This window comes from Ylistrum balloti, unplaced genomic scaffold, assembly GCF_031769215.1.
Source record: "Ylistrum balloti isolate Yb309-2 unplaced genomic scaffold, AGI_CSIRO_Ybal_v1 Utg370078, whole genome shotgun sequence".
In the NCBI taxonomy this organism is placed as follows: Eukaryota; Metazoa; Mollusca; class Bivalvia; order Pectinida; family Pectinidae; genus Ylistrum; species Ylistrum balloti.
This window is the reverse complement of record NW_026782116.1, coordinates 475276-497232: the sequence shown is the minus strand read 5'-3', so window position 1 is coordinate 497232 and position 21957 is coordinate 475276. Positions and strand designations below refer to the sequence as shown.

Here is a 21957-nt window from a genome sequence, read left to right as displayed (position 1 = left end):
ACATGTGTACAGTGAAAAACAGCAAATTAAAGATTTAATGCTTTAAAGAGAGAGAAAAGAAACAGTCCTCCTCCAATGTTTTAATCTGACATGTGAATACAAATTCATCAGAAAAACCATATGGTGGATCCTAGCTACCTAAAGAGTAGAGGTCTACGCTAATGAAAATTCAACAGAAGATTTTACCGTATCATAATTAAGACTTTACATTCAAAAGACAAACTTTCACTGTTCCCACTGCCAAACTGTTGTATAAAATTGGCAAGATCTAACAAAATTTGGAAAATTCCAGTACATCAATCTGTGATTATAGATAGCCTTGGAGCATAGTATCTCCTGTAGAATGTTTTTTGACAATTCTGATCAAATTAATGATAATAATAGCACAATAAAAAAAGAAGGAGGGGGAGGGGGTAGGTTTGGAGCTGAAATAATAAGACAATTATCTAATTATGAATCAGCACTAGGACTACTCCTAATAACAATCTATTTCCTAGCAATGAAATCCAAATCTTTCTCTCAGAAATCCCTAACTTAATTTACAAACAAAGACACACCATTGCTAACATAGTTTAGATAACACTGTCCAGACATGAAGATTTAAGCCACATTCATCTTAAGTCTTCTCAAAACACACCTTCCAACAAGGACACATTCAACAGAAATCATGTTACGTCTAAATCAGTTGACTGGGATTAATGAAGTGACAGTGTGTTGAGAATGACGATCAATAAGTGAACTAGGGGGCAGTGTAGGCCATGTGTATCATATCACAAATTAAAAAAAAAAAGTTAATTTATGTGATTCAAATGCAATTTTGGAATTTTAAAACATCTTTTTAAAAAGCGTTTGTTTCGCATTCACAAAAAAAAAAAAAATGAATGTCTTTTAGAAATAAAGTGATAACTGGGATGAATATGTGACAGATCTGCATAAGTGAATATACACTTAACAGGTTGAAAATAAAAAATTGCTTGTTACTATAGTAACTATTCAAATTACATCTCAGATATATCTCTGAACATTTTACCAGATTATTCTATTTTTAATGTTTTCCAATTTCTTGTCATTTCTGAAATTTGATGCCAATTCTTGATTGAGAAGTTTGTATATAAGTTTTTTAAAAATTTTATTTGAAGAATAAAAAGATATGCTCGCCTTCATGAAGATAGAAAATGGAGTACGAAAGTCTAATAGCTTGTAAATGAAAATATTTGCAACAGAACAGAAAATGTCAGGATACAGAAAAGATAACTTACTTATCGACCTTACTCATAAGTATGTAGTAGTAATGCATGGAACAAACACTGACGTTAATAGCCTATGTGTAGGAGAATCGATTTCATGAAGCAATGGGTAAAAAGTCCCAAGTTTTATACTGACCTGTCCGAGTTCGCTCTGGTGAAGTTTCCCGTGGGGAATTCATAGGTGCCCTGATGTTCTGTGTGGGAGAGAGCGTGCTTGTCCGTGAGATCATCAGATCTGCTTGAGTACCCTCTGCTGTCGGTGGAGGGGCTGAAGGCTCCCTAAAGAAGGCCTTGGAGGGAGAGTGAGCCGCCGCAGGAGTGGTGGCTGGGGCCTGTGGCACTTTAGTACTCACTGCCGGTGAGACAGCATGCAAAGGTGTCCCAGACATTCCAGTTGCAGATCGTGTTGGGGACTAATAAAAACAAAATCTGGTAACAGTATCTCAACATATGTACAATAACATATCAACGCTTTTGAAATATGCCAAGTTAACTAGATGGAAATTTTCTGCAAATGGAATGCTGCATACAAGAAGAAATGAAAATGATAAAGAGAAAAAGATAAAGAATAGTGTTATAATTCTTCATGTATTCAAAATTAAATTCATACTTTACTTACATTTCATTCATTTTTTTAATTTTTTTTTATTTTTTTTTATTTTTTTCTGAAATTCTATGGTGAATGTTTGTATGGTGAAAAGCTTACCAATATCATGCAAAATACATTAAAAGCACACTCAGGTGTTCCCTCAATAAGCTGCTGTGATGAACATCAGACATGACCTATTTATTAATTTTACCTGTGATGACTTGAATATTGCATGATAATATAGTGCTGATGCCATGGACAAAACTCCATGTTAGGCTTTTGAATAAATCATTCCTACCCAACATTATGACATACAGCAGGGTATATTCAGAAAGTGTATGGTAACAAACCAGATATTCAGTTTTATGCCAAAAAAAGCATGTTTTAATATGTCCCAGTTGTTCACAAGGACAGCTTTGGTAGTGGTGAACTGCGGAGGCTGCCCAGGAGATTGTGTAAATGTGATTTAGAATGCATGATGGCCCTGCCAAATCTAACAATCTGGCTCTGGTTGTTCAAAGGCTGGTTAGAGATAACCAGTGGTTAGTGCAAATTTTTAAACATGAATTAAACAAAATTGCTGGTACACTTTATCATTTCGCATTCATAAATTTGTTGAGACAGGTCAAATTGGTATTTTTGAGTGTCAACTTTGCTTTTTTAAGTCCTTGAGTTTTTAGTGGCATCAATTTGAATTTTTCACTAGTCACTGGTTAGCACAGACTCACCTTTGAGCAATCAGAGCCAGAAGGACAGAAAACCTCTTAACTACCCTCAATAAACAATCATTTATAGTGACACATTGACACGGTTGGCCAACCAGATGGCGCCACTGCCTTGTTCAATCTTTATTTTGTTTTTTGCATGATTTGCAATAAGAAAGTACTTTCTCATCATTTTTTTTTAATCAAGACTTAATATTTATTCAGTAAAGAACAATCTTATAAAAAATAAAATTTGCTGTAATTTGTCCCTTTTTTTTTTTAATTTTCATTATAAAACAAAATAGGACCAATGAAAGAGTTACAAATGTATACTGAATATCTCAAGTCCTACTGTTCACTCACGTATGATATTAGAATTTTATTTTTTTTCCATTTTTGGTAAAACTTCCTACCAGAAATTCCTACAATCCTGATCATATAAATGACAATTTCTTGCTCCAGTGAACAAACACTGAAAAGAGAAACTTATTTGCTTGTATGATGAAGCCCCAATACAACTGTGGTTGATTTAGTATTTCAATGAAGTGACCGCTGAGGAAAGACTGTTCAACTAGGTAAGCTTAATAAGAAAACATGGGATAGAACAATGGATATTGTTAATTAAATACCAAGAAAAATTGTTTACAATGGACAAGAACATGTTCTTGCAATAAAGTATATGAAAATATAATGATTGACTAATTATTCTGAAACAGAAAGCATAACCTCATAACTAAACATTGCTAACCACATGAATAAGACATGTCTTATAAGATATTTATAAGAATTTACTATAACAAAATTGTCTCTTTCAACCATATAAAAAAACAATCTTTTCTTTAATCAAAGTATAAGAACTGCCTCCCTTAAGAAATACAGAAATTACATGAAGATTGTCACCCTTTTGTAGCAATGGTCTACCTTAAGTCATATTTCAATTCTTCCAGGGATTGTTGTAATCATTGCAATTCATTTCAAACAATCAAAACTAATGAATTTTTCATTTCTGCCAAAATAAAGATAGATTTCTGCTAAGAGTAAATTCAACATTAAATTGTATATATATTAATCTACCATTTTAATTTCAATTCTGAAATTCAAGAATTCCAGCCATTAAAAATTTGGAAGGGCCAAGAGATAAATAAACAGATATATTGACCCTCACCAACCCTCACCAACCCTCATCATTTCTTCATTGTTATGGCGCCCTTTAGGAACAGTGACAACATGTCAGTCACAAGAAAAGGTCACCTATTAAAATGAATACAACCAAGATAGTAGTAAAATACCTTATATAAATATAGTACATAGAAAACCATCACAGTGTTTTAAACCCTTTACCAGACCATTCAAATGTATACATTGTACCACCAACACATCAGATATAAAACCAATCAGACCAAGTCAAACATTCAATGTCGCTGAGAAAAGTTCCACAATGCTGTGATGAAATACATGGTATGTATATATGACAGCCATGTACATTAAGTATTTCTCAAATCTGCCTGTGTGAATATGAAATTTACATGACTGAGATATCCTGGATAGACATAGAAACAAACAATACTTTTGATTAGAATAAAACAAACCTGACATATGAAATTAGAAAATGGGAAGTGTCAGTCAAAATTGACATACATATATCTTTCTTTAAAAAAAAAAAGGTCAAATAAAATTCTTTTAAATGAGATTTGAAGTTCTTCCATTAAAAGTGAAATATCTTTTTGTTTAACTTTCTTTTAATTACCACAGACAGATTTAGAAAGCTGAATGATAGGACATACAACATCCAGCACCGATGATGATGAAGCCTGGGTGACACATGTGATTATCTTCCCTGGTCCATGTGTATGCTTGCCTCAATGCCATTGTTACAATAAAATGTATACATAAATATATATTTTAAGACTCACATGCCAGTATGTCCATAAATGGACAATGTCCCGCTTGAATCGCTGAAACTTAAATATTAACATTTTTCTTACAGAATGTGTGCTGTTGATTGTGTGTTGTAATGTTAACTGAAGTCAACAGTTCTTACACCCCTTCCTGTAAACCAGCTTCAAGGGACGTGGGAGGATCTGTTATCAGGTATAATCTATAGATTCACAATTAAATAAAAATAAAATCCAATGTTAGGACAAAAATAAGTAAACTAACAGTCAAACCCATCCCAACCCCCACCCAAACTGGGTAATCCCCACCCAAACTAGGCTACCCCCAGAAAAACAGCATGATGGAAAGAGTCAGCTGAGCAACAGTTCAAGAATCCCTTGCGCCCCACCCCCTTCACAGACACATACCTAAAATTACATCAAGGTGAAAAGGAACAACAAAGTCAATTGTTTCCCACTTACAATACAGAATCTGCTGGCCCAACTTTCTCCCTTAAGAATAAAATGGACTATTGGTAAAAGAAATGGCTGTATAGTTTTATATCCACGGAAACTTTCAGACAAACTTCTTTGTGACAGACTAACAAATAATATCCCCTATGCACTGTTTGTGCTTTATTGTAATGCACATCATAGTTCAGTTGATCTCTGCTTAGATTTTACAACAGAAAGTAATTGTTCAATTTCACATTTAACATTACTTAGTACATGTAAACCATTGTATAAATTTCCGTAATGTCAAGCCAAAAGTATTAGATACATACAGGAATACACAAATCACTCTACAGAAAGATATCACGGTAACTGTATAGCAGTTTCTGTCAATCAATATCTTGTAAAATATCAGTGGATGTAATTCTTCAAAAAAAATGTTTTACATTTTATAAAAAAATATAGAAGAGTGATATTTTAATGTTGGACCAGTCTTTTCTTATTTTTTGTCGTATTTTAGCTTTAATATAAATTTGCATTCTAAACAAAGTGAAACATAAAACTTTTCCACAATACATGTTTAAAAGGTTGTGAGCACACTTTACATCTAATACAATGCTATTGAACTAGATAACTTCCAAAATCTAATGCATGTTATAGAGTAAGTCACTAGAACATTGTCACTACAGAGACTAGAGACAGGGGGCTCAGCTCACACATTACATTCCTAGGACTAAATCATTATCTCACATCTTATATTGTTGGACCAGTCTTTTCTTATTTTTTGTCGTATTTTAGCTTTAATATAAATTTGCATTCTAAACAAAGTGAAACATAAAACTTTTCCACAATACATGTTTAAAAGGTTGTGAGCACACTTTACATCTAATACAATGCTATTGAACTAGATAACTTCCAAAATCCAATGCATGTTATAGAGTAAGTCACTAGAACATTGTCACTACAGAGACTAGAGACAGGGGGCTCAGCTCACACATTACATTCCTAGGACTAAATCATTATCTCACATCTTATATTGTTATGTATATGAGAAGTATTTCAGGCATATCCTACACTCTGACACTGTTGAACCAGTTACTAAAGGTGTTGTAGTAATGGGTTTTACTGTAATGGGAGGGTATTGGAGCAGAAATTCAATTTCTCTCATTATAAGGCTGATTTGTTTTTCTGAAATTTGAAATTTTAAAGTATAATATGTCAACTTTATAAAAGTGTTTTTCTCTGTGGGAAAATTGGGACATTGTTTGACTACTCTATAGTATCAAATGTAACACAGAATCCTTTGAAAGATTATCCTTAGAAAAGCAAAGTAAACATATTTCAATTTTCTTAACTGCTTAGCAGTAATGATGGCATTTTGAAAGAATTATTTAAAGCCTTAATCTAACCCTAAGTATCCAACAAAAAGCCCAGAGGCCAACACATTACCTATGACTTTCAGTTAGCGCTATCTGATGGTGATATGGGTGGGCTTATTAAAAGGCATGGGCTTATTGATGGATAAATAGAGCACAGTATAAATTCTTTTAAGTTGGAATGAATTTTTTTTTTTTAAATTTAAAGACCATATACAATTGTCTATGATCATACCATGTGTACATGACCGAATGCATGTCAATCAAAAACACACTGATCTAACTATGCAAGTGGAAAAAGTTTCCAGAACAATATTGAAATGAAGTTATAAAATAACCTTTATAGTGATATTAGCACACTTCTAGCATTAAATGAAGAATGTTTATTGAAATCAACACACAACTGGCTTTCTACTGAAAACAGCACACTTTATTTAATGTAAACAAAATCCATTAAAATCTCTACTGAAGTATAGTCAGGTACATGAGCTCTACGTAAGGGTATAAGCTACCTTTTTGAGGCTTTTTCAGACTTATATTTCCATAATGTAAATGTTCAACAGCATGAACACTTTGACTGTTGGCTCAGACTTTTGATAAAGGATGAATGATAATGATCACAACATTGATAATGGTAACAGCATACAAAATCATTCCATTTTTATTGGTCAAGGAAGACCTCTCATCTATCAGAAATATTTCCAGTCAGGTAGCTTATACTTGCAAAACCTGTGTATTCATGACAATCTAAAGACCTAGCTGTAGACAATGAAATTCTGACAAAAATGGTGTAATTATTAAAACATACCTGAACAGCTTCAGCAGCCACCTTCCTCTCCTCCTGGGATACGACTGGTATTTCCAGGGGAGCTTTCGGTGTGGACGGGGACTGAATGTTGACCTGTGAGGGTGAATTGTGTTCAGACTGTTCTTGGAGTTCTGCAGATTCCCGTAGACTCCCAGGTGGCAAGGGCATGGGAGCTAATGATAAAACATATATTTGAAATTTATCAATCTCTTCTAATATGCATACCATTCTTTATCACATGGGCCTGAAACATACAAGCCCTCTTCCCCAGAAACATTGTTACAGTCCCCTGTGTTCTTTACTTCCAATATACTGTATTCCAAAATAAAAAAGAAAGCATTTGTTTTCAAGAGTATAAATTATTCATTAAATATGACAGCATGCAAACATGTAAAATGGAGAGATTTCCCTTCAGTAATAGCCACCGTCTACCCCATAGCTTGGCCAGTCTCCCAGGAATTGATCTATAAAAAACTGGATCCATTGAAAAATACTTTCAGCATTACATAAACAATGGATTTGTGAAGACAAAACTTGAAACATCTGAGAGTAGAATACCTACCAAGTGTGAAGTCTACATCTCTGTAATTTCTCTTGTTATAGGTAAAGGTACGTGTTTTACGTAGACCCAATGGTAGCTCTGGTAGGCCAAGGGAAATGGATGGAATCTTGACTGGAGTGTCTGCTGCAAAATTCAGTGTTTGATGCTATTTTTAAGCAGAATAAATCAGAAATATTCAACATTTTCCAAGCAAGACAACAACACTTCATCAATCAAAACTTGCTAAAATTCTTGTGCTTTGTAAATTCTTGTGCTTTGTAAATTCTCGTGCTTTGTAGATTCTCGTGCTTTGTAAATTCTTGGACATTTTCTGCTGTATGGATTCCATGTTTTCATGATTAAAGTTTTTATTGTACCGTAAGTGTTTAAAACAAATCCACAGTGCCACAGAAATCAGATCTTTATTGTAACTCTTCTCCATAATAACCCCAAGGGATTGTAAAACAAGTTTTCTCTGCAGTAAAATGTGTTAGTGATAAACTACAAGCAATTAAAGAAATTCATTTTCTACTATGAGAAAAAAAAATTAATATTAGATAAAAATTAAATCAACAAGTAACAGAAAACTTAACTAAATAGTCTTTTCTGCACAAGAATATCTTGAAAGTGAAAAAAAAATCTGTAATATCATCACTACTGATATTAACTCTGGTGTATTACAATTTGTATTTGTTGTACCAGTAGTTACCTCCAATAGCTGGTAGAGGCTTCCGAAATCTTGGAAAATCTTTCATGCCCCCAAAATAGAAGTCACGGAAGGACCCATAATCACTATCAAATCGCCTTTCGTTGGTACGTTGTGTGTCGGTCACACGTCCTGTGACTTGACCTTCCTCTTCTTCTTCTTCCTCCTCTTCCTGTATATTATCCTCCTCATCATCCAGGTAAAACACAGGCTTTGTTTCCATCAGGTGGGCTTGACGAAGATGCCGGGCCTTAGATATATGTAGGTTCATCTTCTTCTGCTGCAGAAGGTCAGAACTAGCCGTTGACATGTTGGTGTTCACACGGTCATAAGGTGGCAAGAAACGTTCTATAACCTCATGGATACGATCTCGTGACATGAAGTCACTGAAAGTAGACAAAAACATCTGATATTATATTCACATTTTACTCCTAAGTTTGGCTTGCTGAAAGACAAGTAGCTGTTTAACTGAACAAGAATAAATGGTAATTTAAATTCCAAATTGAAATTATGGTAATGTGACATCTAATTAAGAGACACTGAGAACAGATTATCACATCATGGAATTTAAAAATAATTTGATTTGAAATTTCATAACTTATTTCATAACTTGTCAGTTACTTCACCTACTTTCACAGTTTGTTGATTTCATCAAGCAAAATCAATTTCCTCAATTAACAATATCAACGCATGTTAAGTTTTAATGAATATGAGACTGGTTTCTTCATTTCATGAAATAGAAATTGTCATCCAAATGAATCCATCACCAAATTAAGTACACATATATAAACATTGTACAGTGATCTGTTCTGAACATCCAAATTGGCATGACATGTAAAGTATTGTTCTTATACTGTGATTCTATAAGCAGCAATTCACAAATACCATACCATATTTATCAAGCAGTAAGCCCATGTCTGATTATCAGTACATCTTCTTACTTTTACTACAATGTAACATATTGGACCCTGGGCTTATTGCAGAGTAAATATGGCTGTACTCTAATCAGAGCAATGAGGGACAAGGCACTGACTTGTATACTGTGATTCAGTAAAGAATAATTTCTGAAACCTGAGTCCTTTATTACAGAGATGGATATTACCAAGCTGATTTTGACTGATGTAAGTCTGTCTTTGACAATAAGTCCCCTTGTCGATACTTTCACAGGTGTTATTGTCAGGGAACTTACTGTTACATGTTTTAGCTGCAATCTGATTTCAGCATTTTTTGCTGAATCTTATTTCAGATTTTACATGCTAAAATATGACTGAGGTTTTGAATGTCATTAATAAGCCATTATTGTGAATGTCCAAATTCATCATAGCACTTCAAAACTGATATTGCACTTAAATTTGATTGCATCAAAATAGGTATGTTCATAGTTTTTTGAGCCATAAACTCAATAGTCAGTCTACCTGAATTCTTTTGTGATTTAATTAATCTCACATTTAATAATACTATTGTCCAAAATGGATATTGATCTGCTAAACCATACATGCACTAGTGCTGGAGGAAATGGATTTTAAAAATTTCAACCAATTACCCATTTGGGTTTTTCGCTTTAAGGGCCAACCATCTATTTCAAAACAACGTTCTTAAAAACGTGACATCTTCTTGTTTTGGGAATTATTTACAAACAAATCTGAGGCAACGTATTCTGTCGAGCACCCCAACAGGAATCAAACCCATGTCTATGGTGTGATAATCCTCGACTCTACCAACTGAACGAAAGAAGAATGCTCTGTCAGCTGAGTGACAGAGACGGTATTTAACACTATGTACAAGCCACATCAACCCCTCCTTTAACACCACTCCCCCTGTTTATCTAAAGACTTCCTAAATCTCAACCTTAGACTCTTAATACCACAACCTGTTAGGTTTTCATAGGATGTCAGTCCTATACGCCCACACATTCCACACCATACCATGTAGCTGGTTATTCTCATTAGGACGATATTTTCACTATTTCAAGGTACATTGTTATGCAATTATTTACAATAACTTTCAATCTAATTAGGTGTTCATGAGATATCTTGTTCACATTTTTTTTTATTTCCATAGTGGTGAAAGATGAACTTTGACCTTTAACATCAACGAATGTCCAAAATCTAATCAAGCGTAGACCAATGTGAAATATCTGATACACAAGCTTTTTATTTCCAAAGATGTTAGACTGGTCTTCGACATTTTACCAATGACCTCCAAAACCACATCAGGTGTAGACCTTGATGGTAAGATGCTATGGTATGGATATGAATCAAATTTGTTCATGAGTTCATGAGGTATCTGGTATCATAGATTCACAGAACGAGGGATGCAGTTACACTCATGCACAACCAAATAGACAGTGATTACTATATACCCCAATTACCTAAGAGGGGATGGGGTATAAAAAATGAAAAGGGTTTCTACACTTATATATATTCTAACATTTAAGGTTCAATATATGAACCTTATTCAAATATATTCTTTAAGATAAACTTCACAACAGTTCGGTATACATTGTAATAATTTCTCAATCCATCCAGTTCTGGTGCTTTAAAAAATTCAATCCTTTCAACTGTAAACAAATATTGCAGCACTTGATGATTCAAATGTATGTACTTAAGGCCAGCAGTAAAACATAAAGTCAACACCACAGACTAGCACATTAATGTGATATAGTACACAGGGAGTTTAGAAACTGTTTAGTGGCTTTGTATTAAATGGCAATTGGATGTGTAGTTGGTAAAATAAATAGACTGAAACAACATGTTTCTATCAGCATGATCATTGTGTTATATTTGTTTTGAGTGGAAATATGAGAATTCTATGGGGAAATTTGATTGTACTTAAAGTATAACATAGACATGAGTAACAGATGAATCCACAACATCCATGGTATATTTTTCATTATGAATGCCATCTAACTAGGAAGTTTGTTGTCAATGTCAGTGAGAGACACAAATGATGAATAAATAATAAAGCTGTTGGTTAAACCACCTCTATCTTCCCTCCTCCTCCACATTCCCATCTCCCTCTCCCTTCCCCCCTCCACATCCCCATGTCTATCTCTCCTCCCCCTCCACATCTCAACCTCTATCTCCCCTCCACCTCCACATCCCCACCTCTATCTCCCCTCCACCTCCACCTCCACATCCCCACCTCTATCTCCCCTACACCTCCACATCCCCACCTCTATCTCCCATCCACCTCCACCTCCACATCCCCACCTCTATCTCCCCTCCACCTCCAAATCCCCACCTCTATCTCCCCTCCACCTCCACATCCCCACCTCTATCTCCCCTCCACCTCCACCTCCACATCCCCACCTCTATCTCCCCTCCACCTCCACATCCCCACCTCTATCTCCCCTCCACCTCCACATCCCCACCTCTATCTCCCCTCCACCTCCACCTCCACATCCCCACCTCTATCTCCCCTCCACCTCCTCCTCCACATCCCCACCTCTATCTCCCCTCCACCTCCACATCCCCACCACTATCTCCCCTCCACCTCCACATCCCCACCTCTATATCCCCTTCACATCCCTACCTCTATCTCCCCTCCACCTCCACATCCCCCTCTCTATCTCCCCTCCTCCTCCTCCATATTCCCACCTCTATCTATCCTTGCCCTCCACACCCTACTTTTTTTTTAAGTTAATCAGAAATATTTGTTAAAAGGAAAAGATCATCTTTGATTCAATAACATGACAATATTGGAGATCTGACGTCTGAACACTCAGTAAAGTTTAATGAGCTCCCCCAGGAGAATTTCTGTAAAGCCAAATATATATACAATGGTACAGAGATCATACAGGATCAACATGCAATGAAAAATGTTGTGATATTTATCACTTTCTTTTATAAGACCAGTTGCTTTTGCCTTGGAAGTTGATAGACAAGTTATTGATTGTCATGGAGTTAAAACAATAAGCTGAAATCTACATTTTTCAAAATAAAAATAAAAATAATTTGCGAAACTGTCGAATATAAATATTAAAATTCTGCTTAAACATTGCACATCCCAGTAAGTCAAGTGCTATATAATTAGGATCAAGTAAAGAGTTACTGTTTCTAACTTACTCTAGATATAGCTTTCTCATTAAATTTGATTTTGTCTCTGAGTAGAGAAACTCTGACATTTCAGAAAAGCCTTGTGTCATAGAATTTTACCACTAGGAGGCAACATCATGTCAGCTATAAAATAAGTTATAAAATTAATAACAGACAACTAACCTTTCACAAAAATAGCAGTGGTGATTAATTTTAGTTGGTCTGGTTTTCTAAGTTAACTTTAAATCACTGCTTAAAATTATGTCCCCTTGAATTATTGTCCATATCAAAATAGATAAAACAAACATCCAAATCTGTATTATACACTTGTCCAAGTCATTTAAAAACAATACTCAAGAAGCACCTTATATTTTACCTGGTAAAGATTTAAACTATAGATGCATTTGAGATTTTTACCTGGAAATAATGTAAAGACACTTGATATTTTACCTGGTAATGATATTAACATACAGTAACAAAATATTTTACCTGGTAATGATATTAACATACAGTAACATATTTTGCCTGGTAAAGATTTAAACTATAGATACATTTTACCTGGAAATAATGTAAAGGCACTTGATATTTTACCTGATAATGATATTAACATACAGTAACATAATATTTTACCTGGTAATGATATTAACATACAGTAACATATTTTACCTGGTAATGATATTAACATACAGTAACATAATATTTTACCTGGTAATGATGGAAACTACAGAGCACCTGATATTTTAACCAGTAATGATGTTGTCAATAGAGAAATTTGATGGTTTATCCAGTAATGATAACACCTAGAAACCAGACATTATGTGATGATTGTAATTTCTTCATCATAAACATGATTATGTCATTCAAATCAGTAAAATCTTATGTGTTTTCCTAAAAACTGCAAGCATATATTTTTACATTTAAGGAATCTCCAGGTGTGTATAAAATACTAAAACATGGCTGAGCCAAGTAATGGTTGAAACCAGGTAACGCTAAATCATTTTAATGCTGGTCTCAGAGGAACAAATTACCATGAAAAGTTTTCAGGCAGTAATCTCTATGTTCCATGTTGTAGGTATCACAAAGCAGTTTCAGGTGCGAGCAAAAGATATATATGTACCATTTATCTGTGATGGTACCAATGGGAGCAATATAGTTTATTTCAGGAGAGTTTCCACATTAAATTACATAGATAATGACACCTGATAAAGGTCACCAAGGAACCAAGGTGCACTTCCATTGACAATAAATCCTTCGTTAGACTTAATGACATTACAGCTGCGGGGTATGGAGAATTATCCACAGAAATAAACCATACCCATTAAAGTGGCTGATAACTTGCTGAATCTAGAAAAATGTGGTGACAGTTTTTCAACAGACTTGCACCAATTTTTTCAAGCACTGTCAGCTTAACACCAAATTTATGCAGAATCTAAATTTTGTCAATTCTTCAAATCTGTTAATTGTTGAAATACAAAACCACTATTTTATGTTTAATCATTGAAAATGATATCCAAAGTAAGAAAAATATCAAATTATCAAAATGTTCTCAAAACAATCCTAAACAGAAATTTCAGAAGTAAACTCCATACAGCAAAACTAAAATGCCCATGGATATCTTGGGTTTCAGGGGTATCTTCTCTGTCCTGACATGTTTATTTGTACAAAGCATCTGGTTCAAATAGCGTTTTTTGATATATACAGTATATGTCACTCACCTTTGTTTGGCATGATCCAATACTTTCACCAGAATGTCTCGTGGGAGATCAAGCAAATCGTCAATTCTACACAGCAGAGCAAAACAACACAACATACATGAAACACAGTCATATCACATTCCTTCACCGTTAAAAAGAAGCATGGGACACACACAAAAATACATTAACAATTTCAACATATAATGCATTACCTAAGCATTTTTTTTTTTTTCAATAAACTGATTGAAGCGAATGTTATTGTAAAATTAGAAACAGACAGCACAAAATTTATTGGTGTTTTGAAATAATATTCATAACTGGACCTGTCAGTATGACATGAATGCCTCCCGCTGGGACAAAACTGGAAATTTGAACTGTTTGAAATTTGTAAGTCCAAGGGGCATAACTCTATTAAAAACAATGTATCATTTAACCCAACTAAACAAACACATGACCTGCCTTTTTCCTTAATAAATGTATATACCAAATTCCAATTCAAAATTTCTGACAGGTAATGAGCAGAAGCTATTAGTTGCTTGAAATTTTCTCAGGACAAGGGGCATAACTGTAATAATATATTTAACCAGCAGTGAATAATCTTGAAATTAGTGCAATTTAAACCTTGATGGAGATTTTTAGAGTGGTCAATATCTTAAATATTTCAATATACATGCAAAGTGTTATTTCAGTCTATTGAGGCATTCTATAGTTATGGTGTGGAAACCAAAGTTTCTAAGTCAAGAAAAGGCCATAACTCTGGTAGAAACTGTCAGAAATTAGCAAAAATCAAAGCTGGCCTAAATTTTTAATATCTAAAGAAACATGCAAAATATTATTTAATTTCATTAAGGCATTCTTAAATTATGGTGCGAAAATTAAATCAGGACAGACTAATCATACATGGGTAACACTTAATGCACCCCATTTTCGAAGGCAAGGGCATAAAAAGGAAGTCTGAAGTATATATCTATTACACATGTGCTAAACATGTTAAGTATATATTCAATTCAGAATAGCTTAATGCAAGGGAAATAACTCTTTCATACTCTTTCCATTACATGTATTGTTGTATACACAGCCTGTTCAAAGTTTCCAATTCATAGTGTTTCTGTTAAATTTCCCTTCACCATTTAAAACACTTCAAATAAAGGCACACAAATAATTTTGTAAGGATTAATGTTCTAGAACACATAGACATCATTAGACATGTCTATTAAATAAGCTCTTTTTATGGTTCAATATGTATAACCAACTCATAAGTTTAGTAATAGATGGGACATCTTACAATGATAATAATTCTGAAATAGAAGAATATGTGACATCTCATTATGGCTACTGACCCATCCGTATCAAATGCTGTCCTGTCATGAGCAGAATTACCAATGCTTGAGTAAGGGGTTCGACGATTGTACTGACTGTATGTTGGTGACATCACAGCACGTTTTTTCTGTAAAATAAATCATTAAAATAATTTAACTAATGTTTACCAGTATGAAGAATATTGTATTTTTTTGGCATTTTAAACAAGTCTGATCAATTTGTGGAATTTTGAAAAAAGCGAGAGAAATGACATTCTATTCAAAATACCTACCTTTAAACCAATTTACAAAGAGTGCTAGGTATCAATGAAAGTGACAGTTTCTCACAGAGTTTAAATCATACCAGTATCTATGTATTTACAGTACCATTATGGTAATATGATTTCCAAATTATGTAAATTTGTCTGAAAAAATCTGAAAGTAAATTGAAGAAAAAAATGTTTCAGAAGAGTATGTTGGTTACTAATAAATCATCCCATTTGATCAACAAGATGCTATCTTGATTTTTAATGTTTTGAGAAGACAGTAATTGAAAGTTTCAAGAGATTATATGTAGTAATCAATAAATGTTTAAAATATTTACCTATCCTTTTTATGTATAACATGCTGAACATTTTTAGAGCAGAATCACCCACATATAACATAAAAGTCACTAAAACTCTGCCACTTCATTTATCTTTTACCACTTATGTGACACCAGCCACCCCCTCACCATGATAGCTCACGCAGGTTAAAACATTGGCCTGCTCAACCTCAATTAAGATCAGTGGTACTTGGTTCGATGACCCCTACCCTTGGGAGATTTGTTTTTCTAAGAAAGCTGAGAAATGGACCAGTCTTTACTGACATGGTTATGTCCTTAGGCAAGACACTAGGGAGACTTCTAATTCTTGTTCATCTCACTTGGTCGGCGCTGATCTTAATTTTAAAAGTATATTGCCCTCCTCTTAATGCAGTGTTGTCATTAAATATATTGTTATTTTCTTCCATGGCACCACTACTCTCTGACAAACTAGTTCCATGTAAAGTATTATATCCCTTGAGAAAGAAAATCTATTTTTTGGATTATTTTGTCAGGCATTGTTGCTTTCCAAACAGGTACAGTAGTTTCCAGTATCTGTGTATTACTTTCCTCAATACCCCAATATTTTGTAGACAGTTTCACCTATGTTAATATTATTGTTCCTAGAATTATCATCTTTTTTACAAGTAGATTCAGAATATGTGCATGATTTCCTTTGTCACAGCTATCCTCTAAATAAAAGGGTTAACATATCTGTGTATCATTTTCCTAGTATCTTCATACTGTCAGGGGATATTTTTAGCTTCCTCTTCAGGTATTTGTGAAGAACCAAAGAAATTTGCATTAATGTCAATATCAAACTCTAAAGAGTCAGAAGTATCTGACCATTCTCAATCTGAGGGAAGAGAAATTTCTTGAACAAAAGAGTGTTTACTTAATGACAATTACATTGATAACTGTTATACCTCCTCTACATCATTTCACCTGTTTCTTCTAAGAATTTCAGAAATTCCTGGGATAACATTTTTTTTCAAAAGAATCAATATTCCCCTGATTCAGACAAATGGGGTCATATCAGATAATTGAGTTGTAATATGAAACCAAAACCCATTACAATGTGTGTGCAACAAGGCGCCTTCTCATGACAAGGCATCTTGTTATACAAACTGATACTGAGATTGCACCTTGTTGCTCAAATCCTTATCTAATTTCTGAAGATAGTACGTTTTGTTAATAAGCAATTACCTTCTTTAATTATCTATATTTTACTTAGATATCAGAAAAAACTCATTTAAGCTAAAAAAAAATCCAAATAGCACCATGTTGCTCTGATGGGATGAAATAATCTGTGTATTTTGTTAATTGGACAGCGCTGATATTATAGAGGCCCATGCAGATCATATACCATCACCTACAAAAGGCGGATTATTTTTACAGTAGACAAACAACATAACATCAATTAATCATCTATACACTAAATACTAACTAAACTTATTATCACAACATCCCACTTCCAGTCCTAATACCAGAGACCATCACATCACTCTCATGTTTTACACTGAGCCCTACATTACTAATATCTAGGATAGTCTTCTGTCATTCTCCAATGCATAAGAAAATCACTCATCTGAGTTTTCTACAGATTTCCCATATTTTTATATGTTTGTACTGAGAGAAGGTATCACCGGGAATGTACAAGTCAGGAGAACGTGGTATATATTATGATAAATAGCAAAACTCTTACGATAAATGAAATTTTTCAATCTTCCACTTATGACAATTAAAGACTTATGATGGGTAATGTTGACTTATCAACAGTTAAAAGTTGAACTAACAAGTGAAATAAAGGCTGCCTTTGACTGCTAAATCCTGACTATACATTTTAATCAAAGTTTACCATTGTGCAGTGAGTTTGTAGTAAAATTCATTACTACATTAGAGATTGTTCTAAAGAGGCGAGAAGGGAAGCTCACACAGATCAGGGCTAAGGCATGCAAAAGGTCAAAACAAAGGTGATGTAAATACTGACATGATTTACTATATCCATGCATGTGTGTGAAGATGTGCAATCACTAAATACAACAGAAACTAATGGGAATTAAAATTGGCAATTTTCTAAGTGACAAGTTAAAAAAACTGACTACAGAATTCTACAGTCAGATAAGTACACATATTTAACAAGCAATATTCACATAGGTTTAGACAGGCTACATAATGTTATCATAATGATCTGGTATAGTTAAAGGTATTTAGGCAGACTATAGGTAGGTACAAAGGTATGTATACAGAGACACAAAACTACCTTCAGTACGGGCCAGCTGTCAGCCTGTAAGGAATCATCACAAATATATGTAACAATGTCAAAACTTTACAAATAGGTATCATGATCAAAGAATTCAAAAATGGCGAAAAACAAAGCTGTTAGTATTTTTTAATTATTTTTCATTAATGCAAAGGTAAAAATTAAATCAAAGGAACAAAACAAAAAAAATAACAGCTGGTAGTCATCCTTAATTAATCACAACTGCAACATGTAGCTCTGTTTAACAATATCTGAGAAAGTGCAGATAAATTTTCGATCGACTCTTCACAACAATGTCCTATAACTATATTTATTCTTCAATAAGCCTAAAACAGGCCCAACATAAAACTTCTGACATAAAACAGGGGAAGTAACTGGCTCTTTGGAAGACAATGATATGTCATTTCTTTGTATTTCAACCATGGTACTCAAAAACTATAACACTAAATTTATTTATGTTTATCATCAGCAATGAGTTCAAAGCTGTATAAACACAGTAATATTCATGATTTGAAACATTAGGCATTTTTATCATATCTATTTCTTATCACTCCAACGGCATCAAAGATTTTTTTCATAAAATTCATGATACTAAATTGAAGTAGCAGAATGTTTTTGGTCAATTCAATCTGTTTCTGGCTTTTAAAATTGGTTTGGTCCAGAGTGTAAAATAACATATTCATTTGAGAAACTTATCTTTCTACATTAATGATAGTATTGCAATGTGCCTTCAACTCGGAAAATTTAATACCATACCGCAAAACTGGGTACAAACATGTACAGCTATTTTATCAATTCATTTCAAAAGATGCTTCAGTATTTATTTCAGTGTTTCAATTTAATGAAAATAAATTTGAAAAAGTGAAGTTTGAAATTATAGCACATGTTACACTTCATGAGAAATGCTTTAAACAGCAATATAGCATTGTAAGAGTTGTGCATACATTTTGTAGGATGGCTAGAGTCTATAGATTAATCAAACATCATTATCTCTAACCCAAAAATAAGGAACAAATCAAACTAAAGATACTTCTATTTATTCAATTACTCAATTTTCTTATTTTTACATTTTAAATCCATTAAAAACAGTCAGCATCCCTATTCACCATTAAAGTAATGGAAATTCTGTTAGGACAAATGTCAGTAACCTATCTACTTCACAGTCAGCTTCATCAACTAAACAGACAAATAACTTTAACTATTGATTTAGTATAATAATTAACTCTAGTTTAGTAAAACTACCTCTGATGATCAGAGTGTATAGTGCTAAAGTTTAACTACAGACAAAAAACAACAAAGTAGTCCCTAAAGTCAGTCTCACCTTGAATTATAGAATAAAGTCAATAATTATGCATGCAAAAGATTGTAGATCAAGATATTAGAATTTCTTTCCTGAACGTTGATATACAGTAAGTACAGTAATAGCACAGTTTGTGATTTATGGATGTTACGTTATTTGAATTTGTTTGCCAGAACTACTTTCTAATAATGATGAATTGATTTCCTTCCATACATAAAAATCAACAAGTGAAAAGTTAGATCCCATGTAGGGAGATTGTATATACCTAATATGAATTTATCTCTATAGCCAAATAAAACCAGATTGGATCAACATCACATTTTACAAACTTAATGTCTACTGACATGATTAATTTCATTCTACACCATTACTAAGACATTATACATACTAAGTTATTGATAGTAAAATTGCTCTGATATTTTTTGGTGGGTTTGTCCAGAACTATCTATCAGTGAAAAATATTTTGTCCAGCACATTTTAACAGTAAGCAATAGGGAAGGATGTCATACTATTTTTATCAAGTATTAATAAGTAGTCTAAAGTTAAAACAATGTACTACAAAGTCAGTACAATCTAAAGACCACACTTGTATTAATCCCTAAAATATTGAAGCTCTCTAAAAAAAACTGTGACAGGATGATAAAACGACACACTTGGAAAGTGGAACCACAGTGATAACCAAACTGTCCAATAGGAGAGTGGATACAAGAATAATAAAACCTTCCACTGGAAGAGTGGAAACTAATACAATAGATAGACCATCCACTCTGACAGTGGGTACCAGGACAATAGATAAACCATCCACTCTGACAGTGGATACCAGGACAATAGATAAACCATCCACTCTGACAGTGGGTACCAATACAATAGATAAACCATCCACTCTGACAGTGGGTACCAGGACAATAGATAAACCATCCACTCTGACAGTGGACACCAGGACAATAGATAAACCATCCACTCTGACAGTGGATACCAGGACAATGAACAAACCATCCACTCTGACAGTGGATACCAGGACAATGAACAAACCACCCACTCTGACAGTGGGTACCAATACAATAGATAAACCATCCACTCTGACAGTGGGTACCAGGACAATAGATAAACCATCCACTCTGACAGTGGGTACCAATACAATAGATAAACCATCCACTCTGACAGTGGGTACCAGGACAATAGATAAACCATCCACTCTGACAGTGGGTACCAATACAATAGATAAACCATCCACTCTGACAGTGGACACCAATATAATAGATAAACCATCCACTCTGACAGTGGACACCAGGACAATAGATAAACCATCCACTCTGACAGTGGACATCAATACAACAGATAAACCATCCACTCTGACAGTGGACACCAGGACAACAGATAAACCATCCACTCTGACAGTGGACACCAGGACAACAGATAAACCATCCACTCTGACAGTGGATAAGATGACAGTAGATAAACCATCCACTCTGACAGTGGATACCAGGACAATGAACAAACCACCCACTCTGACAGTGGATACCAGGACAATAAATAAACCATCCACTCTAACAGTGGATACCAGGACAATAGATAAACCATCCACTCTGATAGTGGACACCAGGACAATAGATAAACCATCCACTCTGACAGTGGACACCAGGACAATAGATAAACCATCCACTCTGACAGCGGGAACCAGGACAACAAATAAACCATCCACTCTGACAGTGGATACCAGGACAATAGATAAACCATCCACTCTGACAGTGGATAAGAAGACAGTAGATAAACCATCCACTCTGACAGTGGATAGCAGGACAATGAACAAACCACCCACTCTGACAGTGGATACCAGGACAATAGATAAACCATCCACTCTGACAGTGGATAAGAAGACAGTAGATAAACCATCCACTCTGACAGTGGATAGCAGGACAATGAACAAACCACCCACTCTGACAGTGGATACCAGGACAATAGATAAACCATCCACTCTGACAGTTGATACCAGGACAATAAATAAACCATCCACTCTGTCAGTGGATACCAGGACAATAGATAAACCATCCACTCTGACAGTGGATACCAGGACAATAGATAAACCATCCACTCTGACAGTGGACACCAGGACAATAGATAAACCATCCACTCTGACAGTGGATACCAGGACAATGAACAAACCACCCACTCTGACAGTGGATACCAGGACAATGAACAAACCACCCACAAAGTGGAAACCAACACAATAAATGAAACATCTGAGTGGAAAACGAGACCATAATTAAACCATCTGAATGCATCTGAGAAAGCAGATATCTGGGAGAAACCAACCATCCACAGAGAGATTGGATATACCCGAATGACAAACAAACCACCCCCTGGGAGATTGGAAACCAGGATGATGAACAAACCACCCACTAAGAGAGTGGAAACCAGGATGATAAACAACCCATCCCCCATCTCTCTAATGGAAGAGTTGGAAGAGTGGATACTAGGATGACA

General features: G+C 34.5%; 1 protein-coding gene across 1 annotated transcript in view; it reads right to left on the bottom strand.

Moving 5' to 3' along the window:
- The window catches only part of LOC132549824 (apoptotic chromatin condensation inducer in the nucleus-like), a 39438-nt gene that overhangs the window by 6902 nt on the left and 10579 nt on the right, over positions 1–21957 (bottom strand). Inside the window, exons 5-11 of the mRNA XM_060213797.1 lie at positions 18174–18197; positions 15370–15476; positions 14051–14116; positions 8302–8684; positions 7614–7736; positions 7052–7224; positions 1384–1660 (exon numbers count right to left, since the gene is read on the bottom strand). Of these exons, the coding sequence (XP_060069780.1) occupies positions 1384–1660; positions 7052–7224; positions 7614–7736; positions 8302–8684; positions 14051–14116; positions 15370–15476; positions 18174–18197 (1153 nt within the window). The remainder of the gene's footprint in view (positions 1–1383; positions 1661–7051; positions 7225–7613; positions 7737–8301; positions 8685–14050; positions 14117–15369; positions 15477–18173; positions 18198–21957) is intronic.